This window comes from Raphanus sativus, unplaced genomic scaffold (genome assembly GCF_000801105.2).
Source record: "Raphanus sativus cultivar WK10039 unplaced genomic scaffold, ASM80110v3 Scaffold0607, whole genome shotgun sequence".
NCBI classification, from domain to species: domain Eukaryota; kingdom Viridiplantae; phylum Streptophyta; class Magnoliopsida; order Brassicales; family Brassicaceae; genus Raphanus; species Raphanus sativus.
Genome location: NW_026615925.1, coordinates 13,819 through 32,500, shown reverse-complemented (window position 1 = coordinate 32,500; position 18,682 = coordinate 13,819). Strand labels below are relative to the sequence as shown.

Below are 18,682 nucleotides of genomic sequence, written 5' to 3'. Positions count from 1 at the left end.
ATCTAGATAATGAAGATTTTATAATGTTAATTCATTGATCTAGGCAGTATATGAAATTTCTAAACTAATATTAAAAAATTAGAATGATTCCTATATACTATGAAAAGATAGTTTAAAATACATTTATTCACATGTAGAATGTGGTTTGAAATTTTTAAACAAAAAGTAAGAGTATAAACTTCAGTATATAGAGGATTTACCGAAAACTCATTATTTTAAAAGGGGTTAACCCACGGATTTTTGAAAAAAATTCAAAATATGAAAATCTTGTTTTAGTGTATAGTTTCATAGAGCACTGACATAAGATGATGGTCAAAGAGTTAGAACCTCTGTTGTCTCCGTTTCTCTAGATAATGAAGATTTTATAATGCTAATTTCATTGATATAGGCAGTATATGAAATTTTACTAAACTAAATATTAAAAAATTAGAATGATTCCTATTTACCCTGAAAGATAGTCTATAATAAATTAATTCAAATGTAGAATGTGGTTTGAAATTTTTAAACAAAAGTGAAGAGTATAAAACTTCAGTATTATAGAGGATTTACCGTAAATTCATTATTTTAAAAGGGATTAACCCACGGATTTTGAAAAAGTGTCAAAAATATGAAAATCTTGTTTTAGTGTATAGTTTCATAGAGCACCGACATAAGAGATGATCAAATAGTTTTAGAATCTTTGTTGTCCCCGTTTCTCTAGATAATGAAGATTTTATAATGCTAATTCCACTGATCTAGGCAGTATATGAAATTTTACTAAACTAAATATTAAAAAATTTGAATGATTCCTATATACCATTAAAGAGAGTTTATAATAAATAATTCAAATGTAGAATGTAGTTTTAAATTTTAAACAAAAGTAAAGAGTATAAATTTCAGTATATAGAGGATTTATCGAAAACTCATTATTTTAAAAGGGTTAACCCACGGATTTTGAAAAAAAAGTTCAAAAATATGAAAATCTGTTTTTAGTGTATAGTTCCACAGAGCACTGACATAAGATGATGGTCAAAGAGTTTAATACCTCTGTTGTCCCCGTTTCGCTAGATAATGAAGATTTTATAATGATAATTCATTTGATCTGAGCAGTATATAAAATTTTACTAAACTAAATATTAAAAAAATTGGAATGATTTCTATATACCATTAAAGACAGTTTATAATACATTAATTCAAATTTAGAATGTGGTTTGAAAATTTTAAACAAAATCGAAGAGTATAAACTTCACTAAAGAGGATTTACCGAAAACTCATTACTTTAAAAGGGGTTAACCCACGGATTTTGAAAAAAATCAAAAATATGAAAATCTTGAAAAATATGAAAATCTTGTTTTAATGTATAGTTTCATAGAGCACTAACATAAGACGATGGTCAAAGAGTTTAGAACCTCTGTTGTCCTCGTTTATCTAGATAATGAATATTTTTATAATGTTAATTTCATTGATCTAGGCAGTATATGAAATTTTACTAAACTAAATATAAAAAATTAGAATCATTCCTATATACCATGAAAGATAGTTTAAAATACATTTATTCACATGTAAAATGTGGTTTGAAAAACTCACGGATAGCTTGAATTTGCCGTCCGTGGTACATGAATGAGCTGTGAGCTATTGAAACTACTTTGTAAACTCTTGATATCCTCCAGATAGCTTGCGAACGCTGGCCACTCCTCTGGTTCCGAAAACCACATTCACCAACTGAGAACAATCCGTTGCAAACGTAACCTGAAATTGTCTTAAATTTTTCATACATTCCATTGCCCAAATCAATGCCTCCACCTCCGAGTGAAGGGGAGACATTTTTGCCCGAACATTAAACTTTATTTTTAATGAATTATTAATTTTATTATGTGGTTAATTTTTTAATAAAAAAAATTATATACTTTTAATAAAGATTTATACTTTTCAATGAAAAAAATTCAATTTTTTTTACGAATGTTTAAATCATATTAAAAAATAAAAAATATAATAGTTAAGTGATTAATTTTTGTTCGCTACACAAAATATTAAGAATTGTTGAAAATAAATTATTTAAACTTGGAGAAAAAATAAGAATTGGATCTGATTTCTTAATCGGCCCAATGGTCCAAGAGAGATGATGTGGGCAGTGGGCTGGATCCAAAAAAAATGATCCAATATAGATGTGTTATTAATATTACTTGATTGCCCCTTAATGAAATATGCAATGTTAGTAAATAAAAGGGTATTTTTAGTAAAAGAAACAATAGGATTTTGTTTTAATAGTATAGATTACATTGATATAGGCAGTATATGAAATTTTAGTAAACTAAAATATTAAAAAAAATAGAATGATTCCTATATACCATGAAAGATAGTTCAGAATAAATTTATTCAAATGTAGAATGTGGTTTGAAATTTTTAAAGTAAAGTGAAGAGTATAAATTTCAGTATATAGAGCATTTACCGAAAACTCATTATTTTAAAAAGGGTTATGGTTAACCCACAGATTTTGAAAAAAAATCAAAAATATACCATGAAAGATAATTTAGAATACATTAATTCAAATATAGAATGTAGTTTGAAAATTTTAAACCAAAGTGAAGAGTATAAACTTCAATATATAGAGCATTTACCGAAAACTCAAAATATTTGAAGACGTTAACCCACAAATTTTGAAAAAAAATCAATAAATATGATAATCTTTTTTAAATGCATAGTTGCATTGACATAGGATGATAGTCAAAGATGATAGTCAAAGATGTTTGTAACATTTGGTGTTTGTGTTTCTCTCAAGAATAAAAATTTCATAGTGGTAAGTCCAATGATTTAGGCAGCATATTAAGTTTTGTTAACTTAATTGTTAAAAGTTAGAACGATGTCTACGTACCATGAAAGAGAGTTTATCATACACTAATAAAAATATGTAAAATTATTTGAAAATTTTAAACAGCACTACTGAGTATAAGCTTAAAAATATATGACATTTAACCAAAACTCAATATTTTCGCAGAGGTTGACCAATATATTTTGAGAAAAAATCAAAAATATGATAATATTGTTTTAATACATATTTTCATCATAAATTAACATAAGATAATGGTCAAGGAGATTTGGAACCTTTGTTGTTTCTGTTTATCTAAATAATAGAGATTTCATAGTGATTAACCCACTAATCTAAGCAGTATATTAAGTTTTATTAAAACAATTGTTAAGAAATAAAACGATGACCATGTACTATAAAAGAAAATTTATGATACAATAATAAAAATTTAGAATGTAGTTAGAAACTTTTAAAAAAATTACTATACAATTATAAATAATTAATAAAATATTTATAAATTATATATTTTATGAATTATTCCTCAGAAATTTAAAAATCCTTATAAGTAGTTTCATAAATCCTAATCACTTGTTCTATAACTCAAGTGATTCAATAATTTAAACCATTTCGATTTTAAGTGGTTCTATAACACAACAACGAATTTAGAAAAACATTTCGATGTAAATTACAATAATTGAATTTACAATAAAAATAGTTTTAACAATACATATATAATTATCATAACTACACATTTATACAATAATAAATAGATTTCGAAGAATTTGCAAATGATTTTATAACATTTTATAAGTAGCTGTATTATAAATGAATTTATACCATTACTAGGGAAAGCCCGCGCTTCGCGCGGGATTTAATATTTTGTCAAATATATTTTAAGGTTGTTTTTAAATTTACAGAATTGTGATCATCTTTGGGTCGGGTCAGTTTTTGAAATGATTTGTTTGCAATTAGTGTCTCTATAAAATTTTCGCTTAAGAGATTATTGGATATTGCATTGTTTTTATGTACAATGGTTGTGTGTTTCTTGTATTAATCCAGATATTAGAACTATTAATTTTAATGTCTAATTTGTAATCCAACTTGTTGATATTTGTTAAAATTCAAATTTTGATTTTCTAAATAGTACTCACTAACCATGAGCTAACATATTTAGCTTAAATTTTGAAAATAAATTTTATAATCTACTTGTAGTAATAATATGTGTCATACCGATTTTGCGTAATTATGACAGTATCATTTTATTTTATCTATTAAATAGATAAACAAAAACATAATAGCGTTAGATAATTAATGTTTAAAATTCTGATATATCAATATAATTGATATTCAATGCTCAATTGGCTTTCTAAGAAGAGACAAAAATTTACTCTATTGTTTTGCAAAAAAAATCTATTGGTATAAATAGATAGATTGTGTTTCTATTAACAATTAGCTGGATTTTGTATTAAATATGAATATTATTTATTCTATAAATATAATGTATTTAAAATTATTGACTTGTGTATTATAAAATATTCAAAATATTATTATACTATACATCTAGGTTGAATTTAAAATTTATTATAGTTTTTTCAGCTTATTATAGTTATAATATTATAACTAAATTAATTAGTTATGTTTTTTTTTCATCAATTAGTTATGTTATTTTAAGTAAATTATGATGCATAGATTTATGATTTGAAAATGATAAGTTGCTTAATGTATTATTTTAAAATTGATGGCCATGCTTGTTAGGTGTCTATTAAGGATTTTTCTAGTTTAATTGGTCTGTGAATATGCATATTGAGCTTTTGTTTGTCCAATATCATATTTTTGTACTAATGAACTTTAGTTATTGGGTTTTTGAATGATGACTAAAAGAAAAAATGAAAATATACCTCCGACCTAACCTAAACGTATTCTTCCTTTTCTTTTCACTACATCATCCCATCTTCTTCATTTCACCTCCTCACCTTCTTCTTTCACCACCTCACCGCATCTTCTTCTTCACCAACTAATCTTTTTCTTTTTCATTTAGTTTTGTTCTTCTTGTTCTCCTACTTCGTTTTCCTCCCTCGATTGCTATTTTTTTAATGCTTCAGTTAACATATGTAGGTTGTTTCTTTCACTTTCTATAAATTGGTTCAATTCTATAACTTTTTCTCAGTCTGAACAAAACAATTATTAACTTAACCGATTCTTTTCGGATAACCAAAATCGCATGTTTAGATGTAATCCTCTGTAGTTTTTGACAGAAACAAAGTTTCCAGAATTTAATTTGATGCGGATTACAGGTGTGGATGTGACGGGGTCTGTGCTGTCTCGTCTCAGTTTAGTTGGTAAAAGAAAAGCTGGATGATAGATTTGGACTTCGATAATAATTTTCAATAACAGTGGGAGCCCACCCGCGAAGCCCAAAAATAACAAATGAAAAAAACAAAATATAGAACGCACTGCTTAAATTAAACGAACTTGTGTCATCTTGTGGTGATAGTATTTGATGAGATGGCAAGTTTAGAGGAGAGAAACATTTTTTATACACTAAATGATTGAGTTGATATTTGTTTTAGATTTAAAGTTTGGTTATCTGTTGTGTGATACTCGTTATTTTGCGGTTATATGGTTGTTAATTTTTCTGCTCAGCCACCAGTATGCCGATGACATCTCTTGATATTTGAATGAGACTTACATAGTTACATGTACCCCTAACTTTTTCTTGAGGATGTTGTAAATGTGAGGTACAACTCAACTCTGGTTATGCTACAATCTAGGGAGCAATGTGTGTGGTGTATTGAGAAACAGGCTTTAGATAGACTCAGTTTTTTTCAATTGAGACCTACGGGAAAGGAAAAGAAATGAAATCTCATTGTCATCAAAATGTTTTATTTGAGCCACAAACTAAGTTTTCATTAAAACAGAAAGATGAACAAACTTTGAGAACATATCTCTGTTGTCTTAGTGGATAAACTAAGCTATATCGTGGTGTCAACGTTTTGGTTTTTTGATTATCCTTACTTTGGTAATGTATCAAATTAACTCATTGTTCAACTGATAATTATAGATGTAGAAATGTGGATTTGTGATAAATTTTGATGATAATGCTGTTTCTTTTTTTCTTTTAATTCTTATTCATGGGAGTGTGTGTATGTCAGAAAAAAGCCTATAACAACCTTATGTTTTTGCGTATGGATTTTAAATATCTATTTTTGCATAATCCCTACAATATTTGTTTGTAGACTAAGAAAATATGTTTTCTATATTTAAAAGAGAAAATATCTAGTCATGAGGGAAGCTAGCAGGTCACAGGCTGCCATCTCCATGAATCATAGTCATATGGAGACGACATTGCTAAGAGCTTCCTTTCAGCATCTTAAGCATTCTATAATATGTAAGGAATCCAATATGTAGTTAACTGATCTGTAGAACATATTTCCAGACTTAAAAACAAACTTAACAACTAAACATTGTCGAACTTATGCTTGTCATCCTTAACAATATGCACACCAAATCCAAAAAAAACCGAGCAATGTCTTCACTTACAGGTTTTTAAAAAAATTACCACTAATCTAATGAGAAAGAACAAATGTTAATATTAAACGTTAACCAGAGTGAATTCAAGTGTCTTGGAAAGATACACAACTATCACACTGGAAGAATAGAACAATATAAGAGCACCGCTTATAAACACAAACATATTAAAATCATGCAACTTTAGCATATTTACAAACTTATCTAAACATAAACAAAAGCTCACTTGGAAAATCCAACCACTTGGAAACCTGGCGATTACAATTTTTAGTGCTTCATCACTTGGCCCTTTGGGTTTGTCTTTTCCTTTTCCAGCACTTTTAACTTCTAGCAGAGGCCCATCTTGTTGAGATGCACTGACATCTGGTTCCCTCTCATTAAACCTGTGAATCCACACTCGTTAAAGTTACAATGTTAGGATCTTTACCAAATCTTTCATATATGAAAACTATTCAAATCTTGTAGAATGAAGCTTTAAAGATTGGTTACACTAAACACTTCCATAAAGAAGCATACATGGAGGAATAAAAACATATTCTGTGCAGAATAATGTAACGAATAAGATGGAATTTCTCATTCCTCTTTCTAGTGTGTCCAGAAGAGTAAGACAACAAACCAGATCCGTCGCTCCGAACTTCACTGAAAAAGGATCCTGCACCCCGAGTACTTGGCCTCTACCAAAATTCAATCTTAAGAATCAAAACAGTTTTAAGAATTAACAATCCCAAGCCACTACAAATAACAAACAGAGGAGCTAGAGTGCGAACACTGAACCAGCCTTGAGACAGTCCCTAAAAGCGGCGAGACGGTGGAAATTTACGGTAGTTGGCATGAAGGTTGACTAAAAAATTGTGAACAGAGAGCATAATCAACAAATGGTCTCAAAATATATAATAAAAAAAAAGATTCAAAGAAGATCTGGGAAACATGACGAATATAATCATACGATTAAAGATCGGAAAAACCTTCAAGGAGGTGTAGCTCCAATCCCATCTAACTCGCCACAGCGTTTGATGTTTCGAGCATCCTAGAATCGGAGCAAACGCACCTCGACACTGGAAGAACACCGCCGGCCTGCAAATATTGTGTTTGTTTAGGATTTTCATGAACTGAGACGAATGATGTTCTAGGGATGCAGCAGTACCTTTTTATAGATTGAGGAACGTCGTCTTGAAGAGATAAGGATCATTGAATGAGACTTTGTGCTTGATTTGCATTGATGGAGTTAAGAATTTTCATAAAGTCGATGAATGAAGAAAACGAAAAGACGAAGCATTACTCGTTCCTTCCCGACGCTTCGTCTTTTACTCATCATTCAAAAACTCCATTGTTGGGTTCGATCTTCAAGAGTAGCTCTGGAATGGCGAAGATGAAAACGGGTTTCAACCCTAAAATCAGAACCAACGCGTTTTCACTTATTTGGATTGGATTCCATTACCGCAAACCAAAGCCCATATACATTGCACAGCCAGATAAATGAAACGCAGTGTTTTATTGAATGTGACACGTGTCACTTTCTTGTATCCCTATTTTCCTACGTGGATGAAGGAGAAGAGAATGGAGCTTTTCTTTATAGTATTAGATGTCTTATAAATGATACTTGAACTCTAAACAAATAACTTCGTAAGCTAGAATGAAAAAAATGATCTTAAATAATTTCAAGGAGAATTAAAAGGCTATCAGACAAGTCCAGCCGTCGCAGCGTGCAAACATTAATTGTTTTTGTTTGTCGTCTATAAACATAATTTGTAGGGTTCTAATATTGTGCGCATAAGCACATGTGAATATAGCATTGTGCATTAGTTATAGCATTGTGCATTAACTGCGAATATTTAACTATGTCCTTCTGGATTAACATTGACTTATGATTAATTCATACGCGATGAGATCCGTGATCTGACCGGAAGCCTAGTGGCGGTCAATAATTTTCATATAATACTAGATCATGACCCGCGCGACCGCGCAGATTTTATTTTTTTATTTTTAATACATAACATATATTCTATAATAGTTAATACAATTTGGAGTTTGTACTTTTCACATAATGTGTGGTTTTATATAATTTCGAGTTTGTCCAAAACGTATTGTTTAAGAACAATGTTAAAATTGTTTTTTTATTAATAGTTTTTATTGGTGTATTAAAAATATACTGTATGGTGAAAACACTAATATAATATCAACCAATACTATTGAGTTTCAAAAAAAAAATATCAACCAATACTATTTGGTTTTGACATTGTGCTTTTTGGGAGTTTTTTCTGAATGTTTTGTAAATGCCCAATGAAGAATACGAAAACAAGTACTCATACACACATTTTATTGGGAGGAAATGAATATTTTCTAACCTATTAAATTAGATATAATAAATACAAAATATCTTGACACCGAGTTTTTAAGTATAGTAGAATAAATTTGGAGAAGAGGGTTTCCATATTCATGATTTTTCAAACCTGTCAATTTGATTGTGAATATCTGATTGTAACCGAGATTTTAGGCATAGTATACTCAACTTGGTGAAGAGGTTTTCCAATAATCGATTTTTTAAAGTATAAATTGATGTTTCTGTTATTGAAATAAGAATATACGTTAGTATATTCTATTTAGTGTATATTCAAAACAAACCTCGATTATTTGAGCATCAAAGAAAATATATTCTGATATCTTTAGTATTGAGTTTCAAAAATTCTGTATTAAGCTATTTAAAATTTAAGATTCATCAGTATTAGATGCCAAATAATTGTTTTTTTAACTAAAAGGGGTTTTGTGTTTAAGATAATTATAGTTTGATGATGGGAGGAAACGTGTTTTTAAGTTATTTGGTTAATTGAATCAATTGGTTTAGGAGATAACCAGACCAAGATAGTCAAAATTGTATAATGACAGGCTAAAGATTCGTGTAATAGTTGTATTTTTTGTCAACCTCTCGTGTAATAGTATTTATATTTTTAATAAAATGTGTAATATTTATTTTTATTTCTATCTATTTATATTTATATTTTGAAGAATTCAGACTCGGTAATATTTATATTGGAGACATTTTTTGTATTCATTTGACTATAATAAAAGAGAGGGAGTGTTATATTTGTACTCTGATATAATATAAATATGATAATGTGAGTATATTCTAACGAAAAGAATAGATATTTGTTTAATAGATGTATATAATGTAAGACATAGATCTTATAGTGGAGTTAAATGATAGATGGTTGATATTAAACTTTTTAAGGAAATATTTAAATGAAAGGTTAGACTAAGAATAATAATGTGATGTCCAACTTAAAAATCCACATAGAAGAAGTTATAATGTTTCTGTTTTAATAAGATAGATGTGGAGTTAGCTGTAATAATTTGACATGACTCCACGGATATTAAATTTTAGTTTTTTATTTATTTGTACTAAATAATGTTTGATCGTCTTATATTGATTAAAAAGGGGTGATATTTGAGTATCTATTCGAATTCGGTTAAAATATATAAAATTTGAGATTTTCAAATTTAAATATTTTAACTCTCTTCGGGTATTTATAAATTTTAGTTCCGGTTTGATTCGGATTTTTGCGGGTTCGGATAACCCGTTTAAAATATTTTTAAATTTTCATATACTTTAAATTTCCCTAAATCTAAAAATAAAAATAATATAACATGTAAATTTGAGTAATATAAGTCAAAGTATCAAAACTAAAAATTAAAAATAGGTTTAACTTGAATATTTGGATGGAGAAGAAATATATATTTAAATATTTTTGGTGTTTTGATTATTGTTTATCTAATTTAGATGTTTACTTTTGACTATTTTTATATTTCAAATATTTAGACAACTTTAAAACAGCTTATATCTTGAATATTAACTCTAAAAATAGCTAATTTTCAAAATATGAGGACCATATACAATCAAGTTAAATCAATAATATCGATGTTATTAAAAGATAAAATGAATATGATTTAAATACATTCGAATATCTGAAGTATTTTGTTCAGATCAAGTTTGGGTATGGTTCTCTAGATACAAAAATGGTAAATCCGTTTGGATATTTATCTAGTTTAAGTTCAAATTTATTAAATGAAGAGCTGATATTATAATTTTTATGAATTGCTTGTTCAATAAAAATATATTTTTGAAGCTGATAACAATAAATACTTTTGATATTGATTTGATGGAGAAGTTAATGAAATGTATTTGATTAAAATTTAATTTAGGAAAATACATTAATCTAAGTGGAAAAATAAAGTATTAAAATATGAAGTATTATTTAATTCTCAAAAGTATAATAGTGTAGATAAGTGTGGAAATCAAGGAGGAATTCTGGAAATGATGAAAGGACAAATATACGAAATCGTACAAAATAGTGATCAAACTCATATAACGTTTTGTTAGCTCATGTAGAACAAAAGGCTCAAATCTCAATGCTTATTCATCTATCTATCTTATTAAAGCTGAAGTACAATTTCGGTGTGTTTGGATACTTGGATAAGAGTATTAAAAAAATTTGGTGTGTTTGGTTACTTGGATAGCATTTATAAAGAATACATTTGTTTGGAAACTTGGATTGTAGTTAAAAAAATTGTTTGGAAACTTGGATTGTAGTTAAAAAAATTGTTTGGAAATTTGGATTGTATTTTTATTAAAAAAATATCTCTATCCAAATAAAATCAGCAAATCCATTTAAACTTCCTACATTTAGGAAACCACTAATTGATCATATATGTTTTCGTGATACACAATATTTTTCCCCTAAATTTTTAAATTAAATAAATATCATTCGAATATTATAAATATCGTAGGAGGTTCGAGTTGGATCATTTTCGGTACGGGTTGATTTGTAGCAACCTAAAATATTTCAATAAACTTTCCTTTTAAATATGACAGTAATAAATAATTTATATATTAAACTGAATTAATATATAAATATGTTATATTGCTATGTAAATAATTGTTTATAGATTCTTTAGTTGACTAATTTTTGATATAGCTTATATTGAAAGAAAATTATTTTAAAAAATTATATGAACTGAAGAAAAAACAATATAAAAGTACTGTACATTTGAATTCAAAATCATTTCTTTTAACAACAAATTAGACAAATATGTTGAATTGTATACAAATTACAATGTAAATATTTAATTAATATAGAAATATGTCATATTGTTTAAACAAAATATCAATGTAAAAGCATTGTACAGTTATATTCTAAAATCATTTATTTTAACAATAAGCCAAATAAATATATTGATTGAAAAGAGAATAAAATAAAGTTAGAAAAACACATAGTTTACCAGAGGCACTCTAATATATCGAATTTATTATAATGAAAATTTTAATAAGATAAATACATTCAATAATTACAAACAAATAATATTTTTCATAAAAGTGAAAAATAATATCCGTGTTTCGGAAGCGCGGGTCAAAATCTAGTTAACCTTAAGCGCGGGTCAAAATCTAGTTAACCTTATGAGAAGTATTTATACAACTATACAAGTAGGGTTACGGTATTGTAGAGTAACTACATAGAGATTCCTTAACTGCATATTATTTACTTAACAGGATAGTTCATGTATATCTCCTTGTCTTATTTTCTCTACATGGAAGTGAGAGGACAGAGCGATATATTCTGATAAAAGCAAAAAAAAGAGAAAACTATATATCTATCTTATTAAAACAGAAACATTCTGTTGGACCTAACATTTATTTTGTAAGTTTTTAAATTAAATATACCTTTATACTTTATAGTTAAACATACATTAAATCACTAATGTTCATTTCTTTATACTACTATCCATGTTTCCAAACAATATACTTATTTCTTTATAATACTATCAATGTTTCCAAACAATATACTTATTTCTTTATACTATTATCAATGTTTTCAAACAATATATTTTTAATACACTATCAATGTTTCCAAATAATACAATAATAATCTTAATTATTTATATCTATCATTTTCTCTTTAAAATTTTGTAGAAACGTCATAATTTCATAAATTGCAAAATAGTGAACTTTAAAATTTCGATATAAGATTACAAATTATGAAACTATTACAATTTAAATCTAATTAGATTACATATCGGTCATCCATCAGTTCAATCGGTTAGTCTCGGGTTTTAGTGATTTTTTAATATGAATATTTTAAAAACATAAATTGAATTGTCAGATCTGCGGATTAACAGGTATAATCACAATCGGGTTGAATTTAAAAAATACTGATTTAAATACACACTCTTTAAAAAATACCAAAATATTTGTTAAATTATTAGTAAAATTTTTCATCGTAAAATATCCCGCGCTTCAAAAGCGCGGGTCAAAATCTAGTCTATCTTATTAAAACAGAAACATTCTAACTTCTTCTAGGTAGATTTTTAAGTTAGACATCACATTATTGTTCTTATCTTAACCTTTCATTTAATTTTTTCCTTAAAGAGTTTAATATCAAGCATGTGCCATCTAACTCCACCGTAACTATCACTTTTACTTTCACATTTTTTGTACTATTCTTTCCTGGAACATTATTAACAAAACTCCTAATCTCCACCGTAATCTCCACCGTAAATTATTAACAAAACTCCTAAACTCCACCGTAAACTATTAACAAAGTATCTATTCTTTTTTTTTTGAAACCACAAAGTATCTATTCTTTCGTTACAGTTTACTGACATTATCATATTTATATAGTACAAATATATTATTAACAAAGTATCTATTCTTTCGTTACAGTTTAGTGACATTATCATATTTATATAGTAAAAATATAACAATCCCTCTCTTCTATTATATTCAAAGAATACAATAAATGTCTCCAATATAAATATTACATATAAATATTACACGAGTCTGCATTCTTACAATTAAATATATAAAAGAATTGATGGATCCAAATAAATATTAACAATGTTATTAAAAATATAAACGAGTCCGAAACGAGTCATTGTACAATTTTAATATCTTGGTCCAATTATCTCCCATAACAATGAATTCAATTAACCAAATAACTGAGAAATATGTTTGAACCACATCAGTACTTTTTTGAAACTCAATACTAAAGATATCATAATATATTTTTCCTTGATGCTCAAATAATGAATATTCATTAAATATAATAACTTGACGTATATTCTTATTTCAATAATAGATATATCAGTTTATTCTTTAAAAATAATCGATTATGGGAAAGCCCCTTCACCAAGTTGTGAATATACACTAAATAGAATAATTAAACGTATATTCTTATTTCAATAACATAAACATCAATTTAAACTTAAGATACTAAAATCCCGTTGACAAGATATCATAAATATGGGAAACCTCTTTCTCCAAATTTATTTTACTTTTACCTAAAATCTCGGTGTCATGGGATTATGTATTTATGTTTTTCTAACTTAATAGGTAACTTGACGTATTTATGGGATTTCAATAACAGAAACATCAATTTAAATTTAAGAAGATCTCCGTGGCAATCAACTATGCACAATCAAATCTCGGATTTTGTATTTATTGTATCTAACTTAATAGGTAAGGGTATATTCATTTCCTCCCACCAAAATGTGTCCATAAAAAAATGAAAACAAACATTTGTTTAACACATTAGAGTGCATCCTCGCTGAACTATCTATTGCCTTTGACGGTTTATGGATGTTTGATATTTGTTTAACGATTAGTTCAGTATTATAAGGATTTGTGCTATACAAATAAACTAGGTGTTTTGCCCGCATATGCGGGCATAAATTTCTTATAAATATTTATTAGTTTATGTCTTATTAATCTAAAACCAGCATAATAAATTATTATTTATGTTTTTAAATAGTTAAATCAAACATCAAATATTTATATATGTCAAATACTTTTTATCAAAATATATACTTATTATTGTGTTAAGTTTTTTTAAAACACTCATATCTTAGAGATAGTGATATTAAACAAATAAATATCACTATCCAAGATGTAACTAAATATTAAAAAAAACAACATGAATTATATCATTAAAATCAACATGAATTATATCTAAATATTAAATATTAGATAGTAATTGCCTAGTGTGGGTAATAAATATTATTTTGTAATCAATTATTTAATATAGCATATAACATATAAACTTTATATCATTAAAATAAATTAGTGAATAGTTAGAAACTAATAATAAATTAATAACCTATCTAAAAGTCTAAAACCTAATAAAAATATGACAAATAAGAAAAGTTAATATAACATATAAATTTAATATTAATAAAATAAAATTCGTTTTTATTTATATAGAATATTCATCAAGACTATTATTTTAAATTAATAATTTATTAACTCAGCTCAAAACAAATAATATATCAATGATAATTTAGTTTAAACTTAATAAAAATATGACAAATAAGCAAAATTAGCTAAAATCATGGAGAACATGACAAGTAAGCAAAATTACTTCGTAAATAATAGTATAGATTGAAGTATAAATGGCTGGGCTTTGGTCCAGTTTCGGATGGGCTTAAGCCCATGTTTCAATATACCGAAAAAAGAGTAAAAGTTAAAATCATATAACTTTCTTTTCTAATAATATATCACCAATCAAGCCATCTTATATAATTTGCTTTTAAAAATGTAGATTTCTTTCACTCCAAAATAAGATATAATCCTATTTTTAAATATTAAAATAATATTTCCTCTATAACAAATAACATTCGAAAACATTAAAATTAAAATAGAACTCATTCTTCTATTACTTTTTCGAAAAAATTATAGAAGTGAATTGAAAATGATAAGAACATTAATAGAAATTGTATAATTTTCTGCACTTAGATTTATTAAAAAAACACATTGTCATTTTTTAATTTATTGAATTTTTGCATACAAATTCATAATACTTTTCTATTAATAAAAAAAATTGAATCTATAAAAAAATCTGATTAATACAGTTTCATTTAAATTATTTTACCAATATAAAACATTTATGTATCCGCACGGTTAATCTTTGTTGCTATGTTTTAAAGACAAATCAGAAACAATTCATGAGACATACCAGCACTACAATCGGAAAAAAACTCTGAAAATCTAACACAAAAGAAAACAAAAACAAATATAGAATAAGACAAACTTCTCGAAATTATATAAAACTACATTATGTGAAAAAGACAAATCTCAAATTGTATTAACTACTATAGAATATATGTTATGCGTTAAAACAAATTAAATCACGTCCGGTCGGGCGGGTCATGATCTAGTATTCTATTAACCATCTCGCAGAGAGTTTGTTCTTTGTCGTCGAATAAAACCTTTTTATATATCAAGAACCTAGAAACCTACCTGCACCACACCTCATGACCTTGCCTCACCAGTCACCACTGTCCGTTGTTTATTGTCATCTACGTGTTTTAAGAGCTTTGTATTAATTTTTTTTATAAAGTAGATTATCTTATCTAGATTTGACTTTGATTCATATGTACGCTACAGAAATTAAAGAATAAAAATTAACAATTAAAAAAAAAGGAATATGTATTGCGTGTTTATAAACAATCCCATACAGAAACAAAAAATGAAAAAGATGAGCAAAATGTAGGTACATCCACAAAAGAAAAGTCAACTAAACCGGTAATCTCACCGAACCGCTAGTTGAGCCCCCTGTACCGGTCGGTTTAACCAATGTTCCTTCGCCGTCCTTATTGACTCCTCCCCTATGTACCGAAGAGTTCCTCCACAACAACGACCCATTTCTAAGAAAAGCCCACCGATCTGACCGTATGGAATCACCGGTATTGGCTCGAATACTACCGGTAGAACCTAGCCTAATCGAACCATCATCTCTGCTTCTCCACATAAACGACGGCGTTTTACGGAACAACCATCGATCAGACCGAGCCCTTGACCGGTCAATCGGTTTACCTCTCCTTGAACTCCCTCCTCCCCTGGGAAGAGCCACAAGACTACTCGACCGGTTTAGCTTCCAATTCTCCATCACCCTCTTCCTTACATCTTCCGGTAACCGGAGAGTAAACCGCTCGGTACATTCACCCGGTTGAACCACCGAGTGCCCCGTCGTATGCGATCTCGAGAACTTCACTCGTTTAACATCCACCGGCACTCCAGGTAATCTCCTCGAATCGACTTCAGTCATAACCGACTGTTCCGGAACCGGAGCAGAAACTACCGGTTCGGGATTAACCACCACTTGCTGTAGTTCAACATCCGGTTCGGCCGGTTCTACCTGCTCAGAAAGATTCGCTCTGCAAACAGGGCAAGTAACGTGAGCCTCAAGCCATGCGTCGATGCAGTGAGGGTGAAACACATGATCGCATTTTGGAAGCAAACGCAGCGTTTCATCGTCTTCAAACTCGTTCAGACAGATCGCACACTCCAGCTCCCCTTTCCCGAGCTTCTGCGTCTTCACCTCAGAGTACACGAACGTGGGAAAAGTCTCCACCACGGAAACGTCAAGTCCACGCGCCGCCGCGCTGACGGTTCCTCTCGATCTAACCCCACCGCCAGCAGCAGGCGAAGCGCCGGGGTCGACTACGCCGGAGCAGGTGCGGAAGTAGATGGAGAAGAAGCCCATGAAGAAGAGAGCAGCGACGAGGATCACGACGATCACCGCCAAGGCGGGACTCACCCTGCCGTAGTTGTTGTACATTTCGTTTCTACGATCAGGCGGCGGTCCTTGACCCGCCGCGAGCTCCGCCGCTGATAATATAAGCAAGAAAACAATCGGCGAAACGCCGGAAAAAGTCAATGGGTCAGATCTTCTCATGGTTCTTTGTTGTGTGTTATGTTTTGCCTCTTCGGGAGATGAAAGTGAGTTTTATTATTATAGCGTTCTTGCGGTGACGTCAGCAACTGTGTCAGTTCTGACTTCCACGTGGCAATATAAGGTTCGTTCAATCAATATACATTTTTTTCAACGGGAATCAAGATCATACTTCGTTTTCAGATCACAGATTTCCAGTTTAACCTTATACTAGATTTTGACCCGCGCTTTCAAAGCGCGGGTTTATTTTTTTTTATTTTTTAAAATTGAAAAATATTTAGTAAATGTCATATTTTCATATATTTGTTTTTGATAAAAAACTTAAACTTTTTATCTTTCTTTATCGTGTTTTATTTTAAATGAGTATAGGCCTGAGCACAATATCCGGACCCGAAGAACCGACCCAAAAATCAGGGTTCCGAACCGATCAGACCCGGAGTAAATATCCGAATGAATTCTAAATTGCTATATCCGAAGAACCAGTCCCGAACCGAGAAATAAATGAGTACCCGAAGATATCCGAAATGTGAATATATATCTAAAAATATATGTTATAATTATATTTATAATTATTTTAATATTTTAAATTCATATTATAAGTTAACTATAGTAGTTATTTCGGTACTTTTGAGTATTTTTAGATAAAATATGATATTTTGGATAAAAGTTTACCCAAAAAAACTGTATAGAATGTATATTTTTGGTTACTTCTAGTTACTTTTGAGTAATTTGGATACAAAAATTTGAACCAAATCAGATACTTTGGTTACTTTGAGTACAAATAACCGAACCCGTTTTAGATACTTTGGTTATTTTGTTATTTTGTTATTTTTTCAGGTTCTTATGCATGAGAACCGAACCCACCCGGACCCGGAAAGATCCAACTCGAACCCGACCTGAAATTTTATAAGACCCGAATGGGGTTTAATTTCAAAACCCGAAAAATCTGATACCCGAAAGAACCGATTCGTACCCGAATGAGTACCCGAACGTCCAGGTCTAATGAGTATTTATGTTTAGAAAATTACACTTTATTTTTTAATAAATTAAGTTGGTCTAACTCTGATAAGTTAATTTTATTATGTGGTTAATTTCTTAAATAAAAAAATTATATACTTTTAATAAAGATTTATACTTTTCAATGAAAAAATTCAAATTTTTTTTATGAATGTTTAAATTATATTAAAAAATAAAAAACATAATAATTAAGTGATTAATTTTTGTTCACTACACAAAATATTAAAAATGATTGAAAATAAATTATTTGAACTTGGAGAAAAAATAAGAATTAGATATGATTTATTAATCGGTCCAAATGGCCCAAGAGAGATCTGATGTGGGCAGTGGGCTGAATAAAAAAAAAGACACAATATAGATGTGTTATTAATATTATTTGATTGCAATTAATGAAATATGCAATGTTAATAAAGAAAATAATATTTTTAGTAAAAAAACTAATAGAATCCTGCTTTAATAGTATAAATAAGATCTTAACCTATGAAACATATGTATATATACTGTAAAAAGCTCGTAACAAATTTGGAATATACTCTTGAATATTTTTATTTTAAAAATATCTGTTTTGTAACAACCATTCATTGGTTCAAAAAAAAATTCTTTAGTATGATAATTATTTTATTTGAATTGTAAA

The 18,682-nt window shown here is 28.6% G+C and overlaps 1 protein-coding gene and 2 long non-coding RNA genes across 4 annotated transcripts; 1 reads left to right on the top strand and 2 right to left on the bottom strand.

Moving 5' to 3' along the window:
• Positions 1-6,355: 6,355 nt before the first annotated feature.
• On the bottom strand, positions 6,356-7,874 carry LOC108837005 (uncharacterized). 2 transcript variants are annotated; one of them, XR_001947240.2, is made up of 3 exons: positions 7,458-7,764; positions 6,930-7,387; positions 6,356-6,696 (listed from the first exon to the last, which is right to left on the bottom strand). It is a non-coding gene; the product is annotated as an uncharacterized LOC108837005 (long non-coding RNA). The 2 variants fall into 2 exon arrangements; XR_001947239.2 differs by having other exon boundaries at positions 6,356-7,387; positions 7,458-7,874.
• A 7,893-nt stretch (positions 7,875-15,767) lies between these two features.
• LOC130502614 (E3 ubiquitin-protein ligase ATL6-like) lies at positions 15,768-17,073 on the bottom strand. The gene has a single exon (XM_056997362.1). The coding sequence runs from the start codon at positions 17,032-17,034 to the stop codon at positions 15,874-15,876; it is 1,161 nt and encodes a 386-aa protein (XP_056853342.1). The 5' UTR covers positions 17,035-17,073; the 3' UTR covers positions 15,768-15,873.
• A 162-nt stretch (positions 17,074-17,235) lies between these two features.
• On the top strand, positions 17,236-18,200 carry LOC130502616 (uncharacterized). Its single transcript, XR_008940349.1, has 2 exons — positions 17,236-17,557; positions 17,869-18,200. It is a non-coding gene; the product is annotated as an uncharacterized LOC130502616 (long non-coding RNA).
• The last annotated feature ends 482 nt before the right edge of the window (positions 18,201-18,682 follow it).